This window comes from Parasteatoda tepidariorum, chromosome 5, assembly GCF_982258835.1.
Source record: "Parasteatoda tepidariorum strain Cologne lab strain chromosome 5, Ptep-v5.0, whole genome shotgun sequence".
Lineage (NCBI taxonomy): Eukaryota > Metazoa > Arthropoda > Arachnida > Araneae > Theridiidae > Parasteatoda > Parasteatoda tepidariorum.
Genome location: NC_141759.1, coordinates 11,189,692 through 11,212,267, shown reverse-complemented (window position 1 = coordinate 11,212,267; position 22,576 = coordinate 11,189,692). Strand labels below are relative to the sequence as shown.

General features: G+C 30.9%; 1 protein-coding gene across 3 annotated transcripts; it reads left to right on the top strand.

Moving 5' to 3' along the window:
* The first annotated feature begins 4,223 nt into the window (after positions 1-4,223).
* Positions 4,224-22,357, top strand: LOC107447279 (uncharacterized). Of its 3 annotated transcripts, none has more exons than XM_043053951.3 (5): positions 4,224-4,496; positions 6,720-6,789; positions 14,297-14,355; positions 15,921-15,993; positions 22,059-22,281. In XM_043053951.3, exons 1-5 carry the CDS (start codon positions 4,364-4,366, stop codon positions 22,072-22,074), a joined length of 351 nt encoding a protein of 116 aa, XP_042909885.1. In that variant the 5' UTR covers positions 4,224-4,363; the 3' UTR covers positions 22,075-22,281. The 3 variants fall into 3 exon arrangements, with proteins under 3 accessions (XP_042909885.1, XP_071041579.1, XP_015917639.2); XM_016062153.4 differs by having other exon boundaries at positions 4,226-4,496; positions 15,900-15,993; positions 22,059-22,357; XM_071185478.2 differs by lacking the exon at positions 15,921-15,993 and having other exon boundaries at positions 22,059-22,357.
* Positions 22,358-22,576: the final 219 nt, after the last annotated feature.

The window sequence follows — 22,576 nt, the reverse complement described above, 5'->3', positions numbered from 1 at the left end:
ACAAGATGTAGCCACTAGTATGGAATTAATTTGTTTAGAAACCAAAATCCAAACTGCGCCGCCTACTTATCTTATAAACAGATTGAGTGTTGCCCTCCTTTAATAACAAATCTAACTTAATGAGTGTTGCCATCGCTGAGAAATAATACTAAAACTAAAATAAGATATTCAATCGGGCAGAAATAAGCAAGCGGATAGAAATAATCGATATGCTGCTTTTTAAGACCGAAACTAAATCTGCTGTTGTCCCCCGAAGTTAGAAATTTTGGAAACCGAAACCAAAACTAAACCAGATGTAGCCACCAAAAGTTAGAAAATTTTAGAAACCGAAACCAAACAATTAGACCATGACAAGGCGGTACTACTTAGTGCTGTCTCTCCTATTGTGCTATCAGTCCTTTCTACTTGACGAAGGTTTATAAGCCTATTTTGAGCACACAAGCCTGAAAATTTTTGTAATTGGAATAACCAATAACTAAACAATTAAAGAGAAGTAATTTGAAAGTTTTACATCGGCCTAGGCCAATAGGCCCATACGCCAAATACAATGGAATACATTAAAAAAGGTCAACATACCCTTATATATAAAATACAAAAAATATACCTAGAAGAATCGGGATGGCAACAGGCCATTTACATAAATTAACATAGTAATAAAATGTTTAAAAATATCAGGTCAACAGACCCTTATATGGCAGGTCAACAGACCCTTATAGCCTTAAAAAATTGTCCTATTTTACATAGTATTTTGCCTTTGGCAAGGATAGTGACAGTTAGAGGAAGGTATAAAATAATACATACCCTGAGCACCAGTATAGTTGGGGTAAAAGTAACAAAGAGACATTGCTCGACAGGGTTCTACAAATGCGACAACTATCAAGCAAAGGTGACACCAGAGTGATTAAACATTGAAAAAGTTGACGAGCTGGAGACAAAAGTACAACAAAAAAACTTACAGTAGTACAATGTAAAAAAAACCACCACCAATGTTTAAAATTTGGAATTAAAATCATTCAACATATCATTAGCCAAAAGGGCAAGGGTAAAACCATTAGTCAGACCAGCTAACATAATATGTAAAACCAATTTTAAAAAATGGTAAAGCATTTAAAATCTGCAACAGGATAAAAGTAAACACGCTCCGAAGGCAAAACGCCCAGGGGTGCCGAAGAACAGTATAAAATCTGAGGTACATGACTAAAAAGACATTACAATAAAACAGGAGTAAAAAAAGTAAAAATACAGTTTAAAACAAACAAAACCTGTAAACATGACAAAGCAGACTAAAAACAAGACAGTTATAATAAGATGGTAAAGTAGTAAAATGGAAAAAGGGTAAAATGGTAAAGTTGTTAAAAATGGGCAAGTGGTCCAGATAAAAGGGAGTTTGGCAAGGCGACAATCAATAACAAGATTAAAAGACATTAAAAGTTGTTATTATTATTTTGGACCAACACCTCCTCGAGTGTAGTTTTAATAATTTGTTTAATGATATTACGGCAAATGATACTGGCAAAAATTTGATGCTCGTTCTTCTCGAGGAAGTGTTGTTGTCGGAGTGCCCGGAACCGAGAACAGTGATATAGAAGATGTTCTACTGTTTGGGATTGATCGAAATTGTTACATTTATCATCCTTATTGAAAAACTTCCTTTGGTAGGTCCCGAACACTCCGTGCCCCGTCAGGTATTGATTTAAGTAACAATTAAAGAGAAGAATGGACGAACAAGATAAGTAATATCTATTCGAAAATAAGGTATCCAGATAATAGCTAAGCTCTTCGAGGAAACCTCAGTCTCGCAGTGGCCAGTGACACCGTAAGGTAGTGGCACTACGATGTCACAGACCACTGTAGAGATAGACGCTTGTGTAGAGATACCTCATTTGCTAACTGAAGCTTGTAGCATAAGGACGTTTTGAAACATCGTAATTTACCCCAATCCTAGGTTTTTTTAATTTCTTTTTATATCCATCATTAGTTCAGCCGATCGTCATAGTCTAGACTGTTCCACAAGATGGGGGGTAACTGAAACATTCGAGGTTGGCCTATCAACTATTGTAGGTATCTTGAGGTTTCGATAAATATTGCTCCCACTCTGGGGAAACAATTTATAGACATGAACACTAGTCCCGAAACAAGTAAGAACAGAATAAGGTAACGTCTATTCACGAAACAGAAGATAGCTAGGCTTTTCGAGGAAATCTGAGCCACGCAGTGGTGTAGCGTCGTAAGTCAGTGGCACTGTAATCGCGTTTGTATAGAGATACCTCATTTGCTAACTGAAGCTTGTAGCGTAAGGACGTTTTGAAGCATCGTAACTTACCCCAATCCTTGGTTTTTTTTAATTTCTTTTTTACTCATCTTTAGTTTGGTCGGTTGAAATCTCTAAACTTTATTGTTAAGTAGGAAAATTCGCATGATTTAAACAACTCTAAAGTTATAAAATAATATTTTAAGTATTGCTTGAGGAATTCTAAAAAATGTCAAAAACTGAAAGTGTTTCTTCCTTTATTGTAGGGTAGTGTGTGTTAAGAAAATTTATTCTTTTTTTAATGTAAATTAGATCATGTTATAACTTTAAAAGGTTTTTGATAATTTAATAATAATTGTTCATCATTATTGTAATCTTACAACACGTATCAATTAATGTTAATTGGGGGCGTAAGTTTTGAATGTCAAGGAATGGTCAATGGAAGTTGAGGTCGAAGAATTTTTTTTAAAAAGTCTATAATGGAATCTAATTTTTTACTAATCATGAAGGAATTAAAATTATTCTTAAATAACAACCTAAAAAAACTTCCATATCTCTCAGGACAAGTTTTTTTAGTTGGAACATCAAAACTTCAAATTTACGGTGTGCCAATTTTGGCGAGTAAGCGCGCGCTGTGTTTTACAAAAATCTAAATGATGACTGTTTATGAAAGACGCGCCAAGGCATGCATAAATTCCGATCCAGCACATGCTATTACCTTTTAAATGCCATCATCATACTGAAAATTGAATTCGGGGGGTAACTTCGCTTTTCACGCCAAATAAACAAAATTTCAAATTTTATAGTATATTCGTTTGACCACAAATGAGCAACTTTTAGAATTTTTTGTACCACCCCTATTTTAGCTTTAATCATAAAACTAAGATTTGGGGGCAGGGTAATGTTAGACTTCGAAAATGAGAAAAATCAAAATTTTCAACAGCATTTGTTTGACCACTGACCACTTTTTGATCATAAATGATCATTTTTTAGATGTTCTTAACTCAATTAAGAAATTTGTTTATCTAAAAATGATCTCATGCAAAATATAATTTTTAGTAGGCATTTATTATTTTCAATACTCATATATTATTTAACAATAGTGAGAAAAAATGTCGAATTGTATGGTATAAAAATTTTTATATAATTATAAAGAATACAATTTTAGAAGGCAATTTTTTTTTCATAGAATTATCTTTTTATTAACGAATTTCATAATTAGGTGCAAAACTTTTTCAATTCTCTTAAAAAGTTCTTGAGATCTGGTGAATACTTGCAGCTTATGCGCAGCTAATAAATATTAATACAATATTCAAAAGCACTCGTGTTTGCGGATATAATCTTGTCCGCTGGTGGCGCGATTAGGGGCCGTTCAAAAAGTACGTACATCCCGAACGGGGGGGGGGGTTGCGGTTTTGTGCGATGGGGAGGGGGAGGTATTATACAAAGTACGTACATTATAAGCATGCACCAAATTTAAATTTGACTTAGATTGTTTTACTTATTGATTCAAAGATAAAGTTGGGTGTTATTGTTTAAATAATTTAAATGAATAAATTATTTCAAATAAATATTTAATTTTATTTAAAACATAATTATTTTAATTTTTATGAAAAAGGGGGTAGACTAATAAAATGTACGTACTCTAAAGGGGGGGGAGTAAGACCTTGTGTACGGTAATGTACGAAGGGGGGAGGGGGTTAAAATTTCTCCATTTTTGTGTACGTACTTTTTGAGCGGCCCCTTATATATTTTCCTTATTTTATTTTCCAGCTTTTTAATTTTTTAAGTATTCTTTTTAAAAATATTTCAATAACTTTTTTCAATTTAAAAACAAATATTTTTACTTGTTTTCATTGTATTTTTAATTTAATTTTAATTTATTCAGTTATTTTAACAATGAGAAGTAATCAAAGACTCAGTTGATATCTTATCAGAGAAACAATAGTTTCGAAAAGTAATCTTTTGAAAACTACAATCATATCATTCAACGAATGTTAACTTCTAAACAGACAGGTGCCTCTTTAATTGATTTATCAATGTATTATTAAGAAGTAATATAATTTAACATCATAAATATTTTCACATTGACTGTTAACATTGAAATCACCAATGTACCTTTCCTTACTTTTTGTGATATATCTTCCTCTCTCTGCTACTTCACTCAACATATCGGATAATGTAACTGAAAACGCTACAGAAACGGAATTAACATCTATTTCACTTACAACTCTAATATCAGAAGGTATGTTCTAAAAGTTTTAGAATTTTATAGATTTTAAGTGTGAAAACTGAAAGTTAAAGGTGTCTTCTTATGATGATCTTAGTGGATGAAGCATATGTAAAGGCCATTTAAAGGGTCGTTTATTAATCAGGCAACATATTATAAAGTGCTCGTATCAATATGGCTGCGTTTATTGTAAAATAATTGCTTTTGATTTCCCTCTAGTTCTAACCTTACTAATCCGCATTAGTTTGGTGCATGACTGTATGATTATTATTTAAAATCAAGTAGTAGTAAATAAATTAAGGCAAAGAATGATTAACACCACCTTCTTAAAAAAGCTCTAATAAAATAATTCAGCCACCACTTTTTTTCCTTCTTGCCCTGATTATAGCCATTCTGAAAATACCATTCATATTTATTAAAATTATTTTATTTCATACTTTCTCATCTTAGAATTCGACCAGTCTTTAAAAATATTGCAACTTTTTTCACCCAATATTTTCTCATTTTCGTAAATTTGGTGCAGACAATAAAACTCGATAAGCAGTCAGATGTATTTGTAATGCATGTAACTAGAGAGAAAAGCTTATTTCAATTTGCTTATTTACGTCTATCACTAACAGAGTAGATAAGCTAGATAACAACTGAATGTAGAGAGTTTTTACCATTAGAACAGCAATCAAAATTATCATTTAAATTCATAGTAATAAGTCACATCACAAAAAAATGTTAAAAAATGATATCGTAACAATTAATGTTTTCCTGGGATTTAATGGATATTTTAATTGAGTATCGGACAGAAACGGATTCGAGCTCTTGGGAAAGCTTAGAGTCGGAGCTGGATTCGAACATTTCAACTACCGGCTCCGCAACTTTAATCAATGCTACAAAATCATGCACAAAGCTAAAGAGATTTACCGATGCAAATAATAAACATAATTATTTCCATATTTTTTTATTTATTGCTTTTGCCAATAGCTTAACGTAATTAAATGAAGCAATACATTTTTTAGAAGTAAATATTAACTATAATCAGTAGCATTCGGCAGGATGCTGTTGCTCGAGGCTATCTCATGATGGCCAAATTTTACCGCAATCAAGCAATTTCCTCCGGTATTTATCCCTTTCGATGGACAAAGAAAAATTTGCTACATTAGTAATATAATACCTATATTTTATTTTATTACTGGCGTTGAACAGACTACCCATTTCTGTATTTTCAAACCCAACCCAGAAAACAAAGGGAACACCTGGATCAAAAAATTAGGACAAACTAGCCTTCATGGAGGACTTTTACTAACACGCATTTGCGTTTCATGCGGAGGAAAGCCTTCTACTGTTAGCCCGGCAGCAAAGAGATTCTAACCCACTATCCGCTTTCCGCTGAGGACATCTTTCCTCAATACTGTGGTCGAAGAGAACAGGGAGCAGAATTCGTATCAGCGAGCCACCACTGGGATTTGAATCTGAATCACCTCCTTCAAAAGTGAAAAATATAACCTGAGCCACTGTTCTGATGAAAATTATTAATTACCCAGATGAATGTAGAAGTCTTGATAATATTATTTCCTTTCACTTATTATACAAATTGATGGAAGCAGAATAATTGATAGCTACAAACACGAACCATAAAAATTCATGCAATGAAATGTCATTTCAGATGAAATTTCATTACTATCTATCACAAATTAGAAACTTCGAAATTATATAATATCATTGAGTAAAATCTAATGATTTCCATTATACCAATAGTACTAATTACCAAAATTAATTAAGTACTATAGGAGCCAATAATATAGGCCGATTCCCCTGAAGAAATCAGTACCTTCTCTTTTTTGATTTTAAGCACATATTTTACCTTTCTTTATATCTTAGTAGTTAAGTTCATGAAAAAAATGATCATTTGAGCTTGTAAAATTTCAACTCTGTAATTGTATTCCTGCTGCCTGTAGAACAGTCTGCTTGGTATTTTTTCTTACAAATTTGACAGTTGTCTTGCTAATTCTCGGACGCAATTCTTTTTTTAATTTAACCTTACTCTTTGTGCAATCTTTGTACATCATTCTTCACGCTTTTCCAAGCTTCTATGTCTGAGCAAGTTTCTAAGTCTTATAGTTTTTTCGTAGAAAAAAATAAATTCGACGTTAAATTGAACACACAAAACAGCGGCGCTTGTCATTTTTAAATATAGAGAGAAATTATAGTATGTTATTTCTGATAGAGGTTTTATTTTCTTTTAAGATGACTGTTTTCCGAATCCTTGTAAGCATGGAATATGTTGGACTCCTACAACCGGCCAAATTGAGTGCAGGTAATAAACTATGATGCATGTAATAAATGAAAATTTGTTTCACTTTTCCTACCGCGGATATATGGTTACACTAAGCAAGTATGGTGGTTAGCGTGCCTGACTGCAAAGTCAATGACAATGGGTTCGAATTCCGATTAGGGCATTGATGTTCGTCCGTGTGTTGTCCACTGATATGTGAATGTGGCCCACCCTAAGAACGGGTATCTGTGGGTAATGTTGCTCGACTCCATGACTTTAGTTCACAGGTGCCCACCGGGTAACGATAAATGAGCAACACTTCCGGCATCTCCTCAGGCAAAGAACAAAAATTCAATGACTGTCGTTTTTCTTTTAAAAAAAGGGAAAAAACTCAGCTATCCTCACCAAGTTTGAAGTTATATTCGCCAATCGTATGCCATGTTGTGTTGCTTAAATTTATGAGTTTTTCACCTTAACGAGAAACATTAATCATTGCTTTTTGAAAAGCTAAAACTTAAAAGTTAAATTTACTTACTAAAGAGAAAATTCTATTTCTTTTGTAATGAATTCCAAAAACTCTTGCATATCTTTGTGTTTTATAAATAGTTTAACTGTTGAATCGGAACTGTAATTAAAATTCGTTTCACGCTTGATGCTCTGATTTCAAGTTCTGGCTCAATATATTAAATGTATTAAATTATTAGTGTATTATGATTAAAATATTAATGATTAAAATAATGTGATTAAATGTATGATTAAAATATTAATGTATAACAATTCATCTTAAAAAGACTCTTTCTTCATTTCTTAACTACTTACTATTACAAATGTACAGTCCGCAAAAAAAAAAAGCGAATCACCCTGAATAACTTTCGTTCTAATGATTTGATTTTCACGAACTAAGTGTCAATCTTAATGGTTCCTGGGGGTGACCTCAAACATGCTAATTAATTAGTGCTAACTATTAATTAAGTTGCGAAATCAGACACAAAAACGTACTTTCTCTGAATAAACATACATTTTTTTTTACATATTTGGATTCTTAACCTTCAAAATATAGGGAGTAGCCGCAATCTGGGAAATATGGTCCCCATTGTTTGGTCAGGAGAGTTATTGTTTTCCTATAAAAATTTATTATTTAGTTATTGTTTTCCTATAAATATATTTGTTTCCCTTATTTAAAAGTTAAAATTACCTGTGCTGTTATTATTATGTTTTTGATTTTGTTTGTTCTCTAAATTAAGAGTTTAAGAGGATTGTTTTTATGGGTCTGGTTCATTTCATCGACAATCACTTCATCGACAGGCCATTTCATCGACACCACTTCATCGACAGGCCATTTCATCGACTAGGTCATTTCGTCGACAGGCCGTTTCCTCGACAGGGTTGTTTCGTCGACAGGCCATTTCGTTGACAGGGTCATTTCGTCGACAAGTCATTTCGTCGACAGGGTCATTTCGTCGACAAGTCATTTCGTCGACAGGGTCATTTCGTCGACAGGGTCATTTCGTCGACAAGTCATTTCGTCGACAGGGACATTTCGTCGACAGGGTCATTTCGTCGACAGGGTCTTTTCATTTACAGGGTCATTTCGTTGACAAGTCATTTCGTCGACAGGGTCATTTCGTCGACAAGTGATTTCGTCGACAGGGTCATTTCGTCGACAGGGTCATTTCGTCGACAGGGTCATTTCGTCGACAAGTGATTTCGTCGACAGGGTCATTTCGTCGACAAGTCATTTCGTCGACAGGGTCTTTTCGTTGACAGGGTCATTTCGTCGACAGGGTCATTTCGTTGCTAGTGTCATGCGTAATTCTGAAACTATTTTAGAGATTTAATCTAAATATTTCTATTATTAATTAGAAAAATGCACTTATTTAATTTTATACTAAAGTAAAATTCTTTATGGCGGTTTATTGTTCCAATTGCACTAAAAGAAGTTCGCTTTTTAAATTAATTAATAGGTAGTTGAGAAGCGTTTAAACGGTTGATGTATCGAAATCTACTTTTCTATATCTAAATCGTAATAGCTCGACACTTATTTTTAGGATAGGTAAGGATTGTCTTCAGAACATTACCAAGCATGATATCCGGACCGTGGTTACACTTAATATAGTGTGACGTTAACAATCAAATTGTTTTTAATATCAAATCAAATTAATAAAATATATTTTTAGAATTGAAAGCAATAAAAATATATTACAATGAAAATGTAGACACTATTTCAAGGAGAGGAAAGCTAAATTTATTGCTGTAAAAATTTTCAACATTTTTACATAAATTTTAACAAAAACATAGACATCAGTCGAATTCTCACAGAAATGAAAATAATCATAGACCTAATTATTATATCTGCTTAAGTAGAAAAAAAATTCTAGGTTTTTTATGATGGAAAAGTAATTTCTTAATGTTCACTTTAATTGCAATTTTAAACTTTTTGTTCAGCATCTTTAACATTAGGACAGGAATATGCGTATTCGAACAATCGAATTGAGTCTAAGTTTCGTTACTACTATTAGAGATTTCGAAGAACAATAGGAACACAAGCTTGATGTTTAGGTATTTACCGAGGCGGTTGTAGATTCCCCCAATATTTAAAGTGCTACTCACCTTACCAAAATTGTTTAGAAGCACGGGCGTAACGTTGCAAGCCTGTTAGTGTTTGGTCTTCACAAAATATGTTTTTTCTATGAATAGTGAATTTAATAATAGCATTAATTATTCAATTCTAATCTAATACTATGAAATTATACTATTTTTGCATTATACTATTATTATAATTAAATAATAATAGTATAATTTAATAAGAATAATAATAGTAGTAAGTAAATGATGAATTAATTCATTTTTTATTTGCAGGATTTAAATTAGACACATTTTGCTTAAAAGAAAATTAACAAAAAGTCAAGCTTGGAATTTAAATGTAAGAATAAATAACTCCTACTCTACAAAAAAGAGAAAAAAAATTTGCAATTAAAATTTGACCAATTTTTTACTTGTATAATTGCTGAAATTTTTAACTGATTTTCTACACAGGATGAAAACACAATTTTCAAACACTTACTGACCACTATTAGCACGACTTATCGCCAACCAAAATTTTGATTATTTTCTGCCTGAACAAGCCAGGAGACTCAAAACTAAAATGTAGAAAAAATGAAAATAAAAAATGCATATGTATTTAAAATATCAAGTTTGTTCAATAGACTACAAATGAGAAAAACAATTTATAAAAATTTTCACGCATAGCAAAAACCACAAGGACAAAATTTCACAAAATATTCTATCAACATTCAAAATTCCACTTTTTTCGTTTTGGTAACGAAAATTCACATTTCTTTATCAGGACACATATCAAAGATGATATTTAAAAATTTACACTTTTACACTTTTTAAAGGACTTATTGCTCGCCTTTAAAATATATACTCTCCCTGCAAATTTTATTAATTTAAATAAATTTTTATTCTCTTGCAAATCGAAAAGAAAAACATTTTAATATTTGAGTAAAAAAACAAGTTTGCTGAATTTATTTTAATAAAACATTAATGGGAATAAAATCAGATGCATATAGATAACTCTCCTCAATTATAAACTCAAAAGTCAATTTATTTGTTATATCGTAGTAAATTGCGTTTTTTCCCCAAATGTTTTAGATCATAAAAACCAATTAGACAGGTTTCCTCCCCTCCTCTGATTTAGAACCATTTTTTATATCATTTCGATTGCATCGCATACCGAGGATGTGGAGTCATTGTGAGTTTTTTTTTTTTTTTTTTTTTACTTTAACGAAGTTTATTTTATAAGGTAAAAGAACTTATAAATGTTTAGGGAACATATAGGATAAAATACATATTAAACGCCACAACGTTATAAATAATTAATTAAATAAGAAATAAAATAAACTGGAAATGCGAGAACAAGATTTTTGTTTAAAATAATATTTCATTTAAATTTCACAAGAATTGTCAGAAACTTCCCTCTTCAGCAGAATAGCTTACAAAGACATGAGGAAGAGGATTAGAACAAAAAATTTATCAACATTATTTCCCAATATGTTTTCCAAGTTGTATTTTCATTTTATTTTTCCCCTCATGCATTTTTTCCCAAGATTTTTATAATACTATAAAGTTCAGCCCGTTGCTCACTTCGCTCGTCAACCTTCGTAATAGCCACTCATACAACTTAGTTTTTTTTTTTCCTATATCGATCTTTCTTTTAAAGAGAAAATATATAAATATTGAAATTTCATGTAAGAAAATTTTATTAATATGTCAATAGTAACAAAATTAACGATTACTTGCATATAAAAAAAATCAACTGAGCTTGAAAAAAATAAATATCTAAACACAGGGAATATATAAATTTTTGATAAAACAAGAAGTAATCTTACTAGCTAACTATCTAAAAGGTTTGTGTTTTTCGGATTAAATTCTTCGTAAGCATCACCATTGTTATCATTGCAAAAGTTAGTTCCTATTCCTTCTCTTTTTTTTTTGGACAAGATTTTAAACTGTATTAATGCGTTTTACTCATTGCGGGGGAACGTTATGTAAGTATAATTTTCTTTTTTATCGACAGAAAATTTTTGCAACTGAAATGGCCTGTTAACGAAAAAACCTTGTCATTGAAATTATGTATCAACCACATGGTTTCATTATCTCACAGATTCATTTTATACCGTCTTTTTTTCCTTCCTAATTTCACCCGTCATTCACTCCCTACATCAAGAATCATTCACAATAGTTGTTGCAATTGCTTTTGCGATGATAATCTACAATAATGTACATTAAAAATTAATCTTAGAAACAAATGTGTTAAATATGATTAGAAAAAAATTGTGTAATATACAACTTAAATGTGTAAAATACAATTAATGTTTCGTTTTTGAAACGTGATATGAATAGAGGAGTAGGCAATTTTCAAATGAAATGCTTTTTTCCGGCAACTTCAACATACTATTAAGATTTTGCATCAGGCTAGGCTTAAAAAATTTCATCAGAAATATACTAAATTACAAAAAAGTGCAAGGGGCATAACATCTATTGTAAAAGAATCATAAGACTAGTTTCAAAATTACGCATGACTTTGCCTACAAAATAATCTTCTCTTAATATTGTCGACGAAATGACCCCTGTTGACAAAATGACCCTGTCGACAAAATGACCCTGTCGACAAAATGACCCTGTCGACAAAACTACCCTCTCGACGAAATGACCCTGTCGACGAAATGATTTGTCGATGAAATGACCCTGTCGAGGAAACGATCATGTCGACGAAATGACTTGTCGACGAAATGACTTGTCGACGAAATGACCTGTTGACGAAACGGCCTGTCGACGAAATGATTTGTCGATGAAATGACCCTGTCGATGAAACGATCATGTTGATGAAATGACCCTGTCGACAAAATGACCCAGTCGACGAAATGACCCTGCTGACAAAACTACCCTGTCGATGTAATAACCTAGGTGAAGATACGACCCTGTCGATGAAATGACTTGAAGACGAAATGACCCTGTCAACGAAATGACTGTCGACGAAATGAACCTGTCGACGAAATGACTTGTCGACGAAATGACCCTGTTGACGAAATGACCCTGTCGATGAAACTACCCTGTCGACGAAATGACCCTGTCGACGAAAAGACCCTGTCGACGAAATAACCCCGTCGACGAAATGATCCTGTCAATGAAAAGACCCTGTCGACGAAACGATCATATCGATGAAATGACCCTGTCGACAAAATGACCCTGTCGACGAAACGACTTGTCGATGAAATGATCCTGTCGACTAAATGACTTATCGACGAAATGACCCTGTCGATGAAATGACTTGTCGACGAAATGACCCTGTCTACGAAATGATCCTGTCAATGAAAAGACCCTGTCGACGAAACGACTTGTCGACGAAATGACCCTGTCGACGAAATGACTTGTCGACGAAATGACTTGTCGACGAAATGACCCTGTCGACGAAATGAACCTGTCGACGAAACGACTTGTCGACGAAACGACCCTGTCGACGAAATGACTTGTCGACGAAATGACCCTGTCGACGAAATGACTTGTCGACGAAATGACTTGTCGACGAAATGACTTGTCGACGAAATGACCCTGTCGACGAAATGACCCTGTCGACGAAATGACTTGTCGACGAAATGACCCTGTCGACGAAATGACCCTGTCGACGAAATGACTTGTCGACGAAATGACCTTGTCGACGGAATGACCCCGTCGACGAAATGATATGACGATGAAATGACCCTGTCGATGAAACGATCATATCGATGAAATGACCCTGTCGACAAAATGACCCTGTCGACGAAACGACTTGTCGATGAAATGATCCTGTCGACTAAATGACTTATCGACGAAATGACCCTGTCGATGAAATGACTTTTCGACGAAATGACCCTGTCTACGAAATGATCCTGTCAATGAAAAGACCCTGTCGACGAAACGACTTGTCGACGAAATGATCCTGTCGACGAAATGACTTGTCGACGAAATGACTTGTCGACGAAATGACCCTGTCGACGAAATGACTTGTCGACGAAATGACTTGTCGACGAAATGACCCTGTCGACGAAATGACTTGTCGACGAAATGACCCTGTCGACGAAATGACTTGTCGACGAAATGACCCTGTCGACGAAATGACTTGTCGACGAAATGACCCTGTCGACGAAATGGCCTGTCGACGAAACAACCCTGTCGAGGAAACGGCCTGTCGACGAAATGACCTAGTCGATGAAACGGCCTGTCGATGAAGTGGTGTCGATGAAATGGTGTGTCGATGAAGTGATTGTCGATGAAATGAATGCGACCCGTTTTTATTATTATTATTGTCAGAATAACGTAATTCTATGTTATATTTTGGGATAAAGTCATTCAAATCGGTGTCTGATCTTATTAACCTTCTTACAAGTTTTACTTTTTGGTGCAAATTACATTAATATACAATTATGAATTACGGTTAAAGAGATTTGTTAAATGATTTAGAACTTAATTTATAGCTTCATGCTCGAAGTGATGAATGCAAAAATTGTACTTAATATACATCCGTTCATTTGGTAAGCAAAAATATTAAATTACAATTGTGAACTCACCCTATTTGTTATAACAATATACTTTTAATTTTAAATGTTATTTCAAAAAAATGATTACTTAGAAAAATGATTTATGTTCTCTTAATAGATCTTAATAGTATCATAAAGGAAGGAAATATTTGGACATGGAAAGTGGCTGGTTCTTTTTAGTACATATATTTTTATTTGAGTAGTTTCAACAGTTTCATGCCAAGAAACTTAACCCCCTAACAAGGACTTAGCCCCCTAGTAGAGATATATTTTAATGAGTAATATAAATTTTTTAAAAAAATATAAGGCAGTAGTGCATATTTTTTAAAAATATCAATACTGTATTTTGAAAGAAATAGGTACACCATAAAAAAAAGAAAGAAATACATATTATGCTAAACAACCAAAACCGTTTTCTATGAAATGAAACATGACATGCTCGAAAAGTAATTTTTTTAGTTTTATTTCAGCTGCTATGAAGGATATTGGGGTTCACGTTGTCAGTACAAGAAAAATACTGAAAGTGAAAGTAAGTTTTATTTTCCTAGTATCTTTATAATCTTAAAAATAGATTTTGATTTTTTTAGGCTAAAATCTTGATTGTAGCAAATTTTTACTGTTACGATTCAATATAGTGAAATCTATATGCAACCATCATTTTAATGATAATTAAATTAATTTAGCCATTTTTGTAAATATAATTATATGAAGTCTCCTGGAATAGCGGAAGTTAAGTTAATTAATGAGTGCAGTTTAGCTATAAAATTTATAGCAGTGCTAAATAAATTTTTAAAAAAATAAAGGGCATTATTTGTTGTACCGTTTAGATTATTGCAATGTAAAGTAAAATTAGGAAATTTTGCTACTTGCCTTCGGCCTATATTAGCATTTTTAACAGTTACTGCCACTTAAAACAAATGGCTACATTTAAAAAAAAATTTAATATTTATAAACCATTAAAAACTACTGATATTAACAAGGTTGCTAACTAAGTACTATTACACTCTTTGCAAGATAAATTATCGAGTGGTAGACAATTGAAAAATTATAGAATTTATTAGGAATTTTCTACTAGTATTAACAACGTTTTAAAACTCTTACCGCTAGAAAGCAGGAACAAAGTGAACTTTTGAGTCATTTACATGCAGTGGTGAGCAAAGCTAAATGAAGTTCACAATGCAAAGAATCTTACATTCAAATACAAATTTAGCTACCATTAGAAGAAATTTTCCCAAATAGTCGGCAACCCCAAAGTAATAGTATAGAACTTTTTTTAAAGCATTTTTCAAAATACAGCTCATTAGCAAAATCTAGAAAAAATATTAGGAAACAAGCCGCAAAAAAAAAGTAATTTTTCAAATGATTGTAAAACAATCCTAATAATTCCATTTATTAAAAAAATAACAATAAAATAGTCATAAAATGCATTTTTGAAAACAAAAAAAAGTGACGGTCAATTGGCGAATGGTAGATAATTTTTAATCGCCATTTATTTTATTTCGCCACCCTGTGGCAGGTGACAACCTTTAATTTCGCCCTATATCGTTCACCCAAAATTGTTTATGACAAAGTTATAGTAAAGCCTAAAAAAACATCACTTAGACAATCATGCTCTTTGTTCTATATGCGCAACAACTGATTTAACTACCAGTTAAAATTAATTTTAAGTCTTATAAATGATAAAACTACAAGAAATTATACAACATTAAAATCAATTTTTGTTTCGAAATTCCAATCAGGCGGCTTAATCAGCGCATAAAAATTTATTATCTTTAATGCATGTCCTTTAATCTGGTCAACATAGTTAACCCTTCAGCTGTTCATCCAGCGATTTCCACGGGCAAACTCAAATATAGAAAAATTCGTTTTCGCTTGGAGATACAAGTAAGCATCGTCTTTCAGGTAAAGACCTCCAAAAGAGATTTAAGTGCTTTAGATAGTCGAAAAGCTGTCAAAATTTCGATTTCTAGATTCCGAGATCACAGGCCCGAAAGCGAGTTAATGAAAACCTCTGGTAAATATAAAAGTAACTGTTTGTCAAACCTGTATTTACCTAATCCTTACTTCTTTCAGAGCAGAAACTTATTATTACAGTAGTAGTGGTGGTCTCAGTTCTCATCGTCATATGTGGTCTCCTTATCCTTTTCGTGTTTTACCGCAATAGAGTGTAAGTATTCAATTCATATACAGTGTGCCAAAAATGAAACGGACGTCCCTAAATAACTTTTGATTCAGTGATCGAATCTTCACGTTCTTGAATTCCATCTTAATGACTACAAGAGGTGACCTCAAATATGCTAATTAATTAGTGCAGATGCTATTTTAAGTTATAAAATCAAGCGCAAAAAACGGACTTTTTCTGAGCAAACGTGCCTTTTTTCAACAGATTCAAATTTCTGACCCCCAAGATATGGGGGGCATCAGCAATCTGGGAAACAGGGTCCCACAGCCAGGTCAGGAGAGAGAATCAAAGTTTGGACCCTCTATTGTTAATTTCATTTTTTGCGTTGTTCGCCTTTGAACGAGAACTTTTTAATCGAATCGAGAAGCTTAGGCACTCAATTATAAAATTCGTTTATCCAAAAATACTTCCATGAAAGCAATAAATTTTTGAAAATATTTAGTATTTTTTTATTATTTTATTTAGTAACAGTCGAAAAACTTTTGATTACTAAGATATGTAAATTTTTATATAATTTCAACGTATCTGATTTTACATAGTAAAATACAACATTTATGTGAAATTGGTATAATAGTTCCAGAAAAATCAAATTTTAAATATATGGCTTTTTTTAAATATTCGATTTCTCAGGAACTATTCAACCGATTTCCCTCAAATTTTATATTTTGCCACGTAAAACTAGATACTTTAAAATGATGTAAAAAATTGCAGACCAATTCAAGACTTTTTCGACTATTACTAAATAAAATAATAAATATTTACTAAAATTTATTTTTTTCATGAATTTATTTTTGGACAAATTAATTTTATAATTGTGATCAAAAAATTTTCAATTCGCTTAAGAAGTTCTCCAGCGAAATACGCAAAATGTAAAATTAACATTAAGGGGTCCAAACTTTGGATCACTCTCCTGACCCCCTATATTCTAGAGATCAGAAATCTGAATCCTTCATGAAAAAAAACGCATGTTTATTCAAAGAGAGTACGTTTTTATGTCTGATTTCGTAATTTTAAATATCGTTTGCACTTATTAATTAGCATATTTTAAGTCATCCCCTCAAACCATTACGATTAAATTATTCCGATTATCAGATCAAAAGTAATTACGGGTGGTGCTTCCATAATTTTGTCCTACCCCTGTATATACAGATTTTTTTTAAATTTAATGTAAAGAAAAACGAATAAATTTATCATTTAAATAAATTATTTTAATAATCATAATACCTCTTTTTAATCTAGTACGAAACTTAAATTTTTCTAGCGTAAAGGAAATTACAGACATATAAATTAGTACGTAACTTAAAAACATTACAAAAACAATGTTTCATAACATTTCTATCATTACACTTGTACGCATATCATTATTAAGTTCATAACACTTGTATGGTGCATGTGAAATAGAAAAAAATATTGGTAAAAAAAATTTCACTTTTAAAATGAAATAAGAAAATAGTGCATAACACAGAATAATCAAATTTACTCAAATATATTTACAAATAATCTCGCACGAATAGTTATAATATTTAATATTTCATATACACTTCCTTAAACATAATATGTGATATTTAAAAATGGGAATATCACTAAACAGTATAAACCAGTATCATTTATCATAATACTTTAAAAATATTTGATTAGTAAAATATATTTTAAAAAAATTTATATATATATATATATATATATATATAATAAATAAATAAATACAAGAAAACACGAAGAAAGTTAAGAAAAACAATAAGTTCAAACAATCTGTTTTGCGGATATAATCGTGTGGGCTGATGAAAAGGTTATATCTTTTTTTTCCGGTTTTTTAAATAAAATTTCATCCTTCTTTTTTTATATATAAGCTGTTGTTTGTTATTTTTTTACTTATTATCCCCCCCCCCTATTTTTTCATATGTCTATAATTTTTCTTTGTTTTATTCTTCATTTTGAACTTATATATATATATATATATATATATATATATATATATATATATATACATAGAGAGAGAGAGAGAGAGTATAAATATAGTATATTACTTATATAGAGCTAGAATAGACTTGTACAGTCCGCAAAAAAAAAAGATATCACCCTGAATAACTTCCGTTCTAATGATCGGATTTTCACGAACTAAGTGTTAATCTTAATGGTTCTTGGGGGTGACCTCAAATATGCTAATTAATTAGTGCTAACTATTAATTAAGTTACGAAATCAGACACAAAAACGTACTTTCTCTGAATAAACATATATTTTTTCTTACATATTTGGATTTTTAACCTTCAAAATATAGGGGGTAGCCGCCATGTGGGAAATATGGTCCCCATAGTTTGGTCAGGAGAGCGATCCAAAGTTCGTACCCCTTAATGTTAATTTCACTTTTTACGTTTTTAGTCATATTTTCAAAACTAATAAAGCTATTCGAAGAAAATTTCACCCAGTCATAAAACTCATTTACCCAAAGATAATTTCACGAAAAAAATAATTTTTAATAATTGTTAATTATTTTTTATTATTTAATTAAATTAAGGATGAAAAATTTTTGAATTATAAGGTATAAATTTTTTTATACCATATTAATCTACATATTTTTCAATTGAAAAATCTAAAGTTTCAACTGTTTTTATTTATTAGAAGCTGAGAAAAATTAAAATTAATTATTTTTAAAAAAATAATTTGGCGACAATGAAGAAATGATTAAATGGGGCGATTAATATTAAAATGTGATAAACTTGCGAGGAACTTGACTTCGCGCGCTTAGCATAAAATTTCATTCATATTTTTTTCGCTAATAATCGTTTGCTTATCTTTTCATTTTTATTTTTTTAAGCTATAAAATACGATGTTTCTTTTTTAGTCGTCTAAAATTCTATTTGCAATTTAGTAAAGAAATTTGAATAAAACATTTTATTGAATAAAATACATTTTATTCAGAGAATGTGGAGTTTTATAAAAGCATGCTTCTGATAGAATATGATTATACAACAGATTGTGCTTTTTTAATGTGATTATTTTTTAGTTTTTTTTTCTCAATAACTGATAAAATTTCAATAATATACATACGAATGAATAAATTTGGAATAAAATATTCATCAATTTCTTGAATATATATTTTATAAATATTAATAAAAATACGTAATCAATATTTTTAAGCATCTCTCACAACATTGCAAATTTCTCAAAATCTTATAGGGTAAACTAACCAATGATGGAATACTTAAGCTTAGCTTGTCTTTAAAAAATAAAAATTCAAAAAAATTCATAAAAATTTCAAAATTTGTAATTTTCGCTAAATGACGTATTTGTTATTAAATGCATGTCGACATATTTGTTATTAAATGCAAATTATGTAAAAAAAATTTAGATAACTTACATAATATTGTTTTAAGCTTTTGGTGGTTTAAATAATAAGTAGTAAGATAACCAAGTGAAGGAACAGCTCTTAAATTGAATAAACACTAAATTTTCCAGTGAATGAACACTTAATTTTGAGAATGTTTGATGCTCGTTAGGAATCCTTAGGTAACACAGATATCTGTCGCCCTGTAGATGCCTGAATTGACGGATGTTAACACAGGCGGGCATTAGGAAAAAAAAAATCTTTTAAGTTTTCGTGCCCCCATTTCAGTATCTTAAGGGCCTTACGAGCTCTGTTTAAAAAGAGAGTATCATATCAGATATATATATATATATAAGAAAACAAAAATAATCATAGTAGCAGTATTTGGTGGTAAATGTAGCTTATCGTAATTGAAGAATATGCTGTGCGACATTTTATGGTGAATTTGCGAACGTAAGTTTCAGAATGTATCGAAACATGTGGATGCTATTTGCTAATCATCTTTATCCAAAGAAAACCATGTAACGTAAATATCTAGCAAAATGAAGCAATTTTTTAAACAATGAATCATACAATATGCAACATATTATTTCAATATCTTATTCTTAAACATAAAATATTTCAATGTTTTTAAAATGTCACTAAACATTCAGCAATTCATTGAGTTATAGAAAAAAGAAATATCGTAAATTATAGAAAACCTTGTGAATGTGCATTAGAATTACTATACAAGCTACATTTTATTTTTCAAGCACTTTTTTTTTCTTCAAACTTTCATGCCTAGACGACTCGATTAAAGCTGTAAAAATCATTATCCCTAAAATTTTGTATATAGCTAATTTTGTTTATAGCTAAAATTTTGTATAAGTTATGTTAATTCGATTTTAGTATGAAATTCTCGAATAAACATAGCAAAAATAGCATAATCTAAATAATATCAGATAAAAAGTTCATGTATTTAAATTCTAAAAACTTATAAATCGATTCAAAGTTTCTCTTCAAAGGAGAATAAAATAATGTTTTTTTTTTTTTTTTTTTTGCTTTTTGGACATAAATGAACTTAAAAATTGTCTATTGCCTAGAAACTTCGAGATGTTTTCTATTAACTATTAATTAAACCTCTCACAGCAATCACAAAACATTATTTCAATTTTTTTACAGTCAGAAATTGGTTGCCTAGCAACCTAGTAAAATTAAGCGTTTCTCTTTTGAATCAGTCAATGGGTTATCTTAAAATATTTATTTGCGCAGGCGACTTTTTTTGGCGGTTTTCAGGACTATCGCCAAATATATAAACCTTTATTGCAACCCAATTTACGACCCAATTGTTTGAAAATTTTGTCTACCCCCCCTAATTCAAGTGTCTAGATTCCAAATATGTAAAAAAAAATATATGTTTATTCAGAGAAAGTACGTTTTTGTGTCTGATTTCGTAACTTAATTAATAGTTAGCACTAATTAATTAGCATATTTGAGGTCACCCCCAGGAACCATTAAGATTGACACTTAGTTCGTGAAAATCGGATCATTAGAACGAAAGTTATTCAGGGTGATATCTTTTTTTTTTTTGACGACTGTACAATCATATAATAAAATAAAAGATAGGCGTTTTTTATAATATAAGGTTTTCAGAAAGTTCTGTCCGCCAAAGTGCACTCATTATTTTCCAGTAAGGCAAAAGGTTCTTTTATAAAAGAAAGTGGTAGGGTATTTGCTCTTTAACTAATTGGTATCTCACCCTTTAACTCATTCTAGATTAAAGAGACACTACATTACAATAATAGAAGAGACACTTTCAGTTTTTGACATTTTTATTTAATACTTAGAGGACTATTTTACAACTTTAGAAGTGTTAGTTCATGTGATTTTTACTACTTTACGATAAAGTTTAAAGCCTTCAGAGATTTGAAAGACTGACAAATTAATTACGAAAGAAAACAAACATTTTTGAACAACCTGTGTCAAAAACGGAAGCAAAATGCTATAACTTGTGTCGATTACTTTGGTTGATATTGGCAATAACTGCATAAAATTTCATAAAGCTATCTTAATTATTTATGGAGATATGAACACTTATATAAAAAAAAAACTTTTTTTCGTCTTATGTTTCTTTGCTGTAACTTTAAAAATATTCAGTAAAATTAAACAAAATTTTTGGAGCAATTTAAAATTAATTATAAAATTATTGGTTTTAAATTTGAAAAAAAAATTTTAAAAAAAATGCGTATAATTGCTAAAATAATGCGGATTTAAAGTAGTACTGTGCATACGAGGTAAAAATTTAAAATTATACTTATATTCATACTTTCATACAATTATACTTTTAAAAAAATTGCACTTTTTATTATTGCATAATGGTGAGTGCATAACATTTCGGACAACCAATATCCGCCAAATAAACTTTCCATAATATATTTTATTGAATAGTATACATTTAAAACAACAACAACATTACAAGTAACAAAAGTAAAAAGTATGCACTTTTACTTGTACTTCGTTCCTTTTTAAATGTAGTACTTTTACATGTTTTTCGTTACTTCGGGAAAAAAGTACAAGCATTTGTAACAAAAAATCTTCACTTTTTTCAGAATTTTTAAAAATTTTCCTCGAAAAATACTTTTTGTTTGTGGAAATTTTTGACACTTTTATTATTTTTTTTATTAATTAATAAATTTAATGTATTATAAATTCTTTATTGGCTAACTTTCTTTTTTAAACACCTTTAAGGCTTGGAATTTCCTGAAAGGGAGAGAGCGGCTTCTTTGAACACTCACATGACTTTTCTTGCATCCTTGAATGACAAGCATTATCTAAGAATTAATTGTGACTGGGATGGACTGGACCACCAGTACATATCACGCTGAACCCTTTTTACTGGCTCTCTCCAAAATGGTTTCTTTCTCCTGAAAAAAACTTTTTTAAAAAAGTAATAAAAGGAAATTGATATTAATTTTGTTTTCAATTCTTATTTTTTAGGACAAAAAATCATAAATGAAAGATTTGTAATAAATATTTTTTATTGTTTACCTTTTTCACATCATTTACCCCTTTCTGAGGAAAACAGTATTTTTCCATCCTTACACCTGGAAGTTCATAGCATAACCGCCTGCAAGTTCCGAGAACTGACAGCCACCTGTTTGATCAATTTTGTTTCGACTGGAAACAGTACTTCAATATAATTACTTCAAAAAATAAAAAAAAGCTTTCTATATTATATTTCACACTTTTACGCTAAGGCCGGGATA

Bases quoted from the DNA above. Each gene is read 5' to 3' on its own strand.
- LOC107447279 (XM_071185478.2), top strand. From the start codon at position 4,364: ATGTACCTTTCCTTACTTTTTGTGATATATCTTCCTCTCTCTGCTACT. The intron at 4,497-6,719 runs GTATGTTCTAAA...TTTTCTTTTAAG, and splicing joins TACAACTCTAATATCAGAAG to ATGACTGTTTTCCGAATCCT. The intron at 6,790-14,296 runs GTAATAAACTAT...GTTTTATTTCAG, and splicing joins ACCGGCCAAATTGAGTGCAG to CTGCTATGAAGGATATTGGG.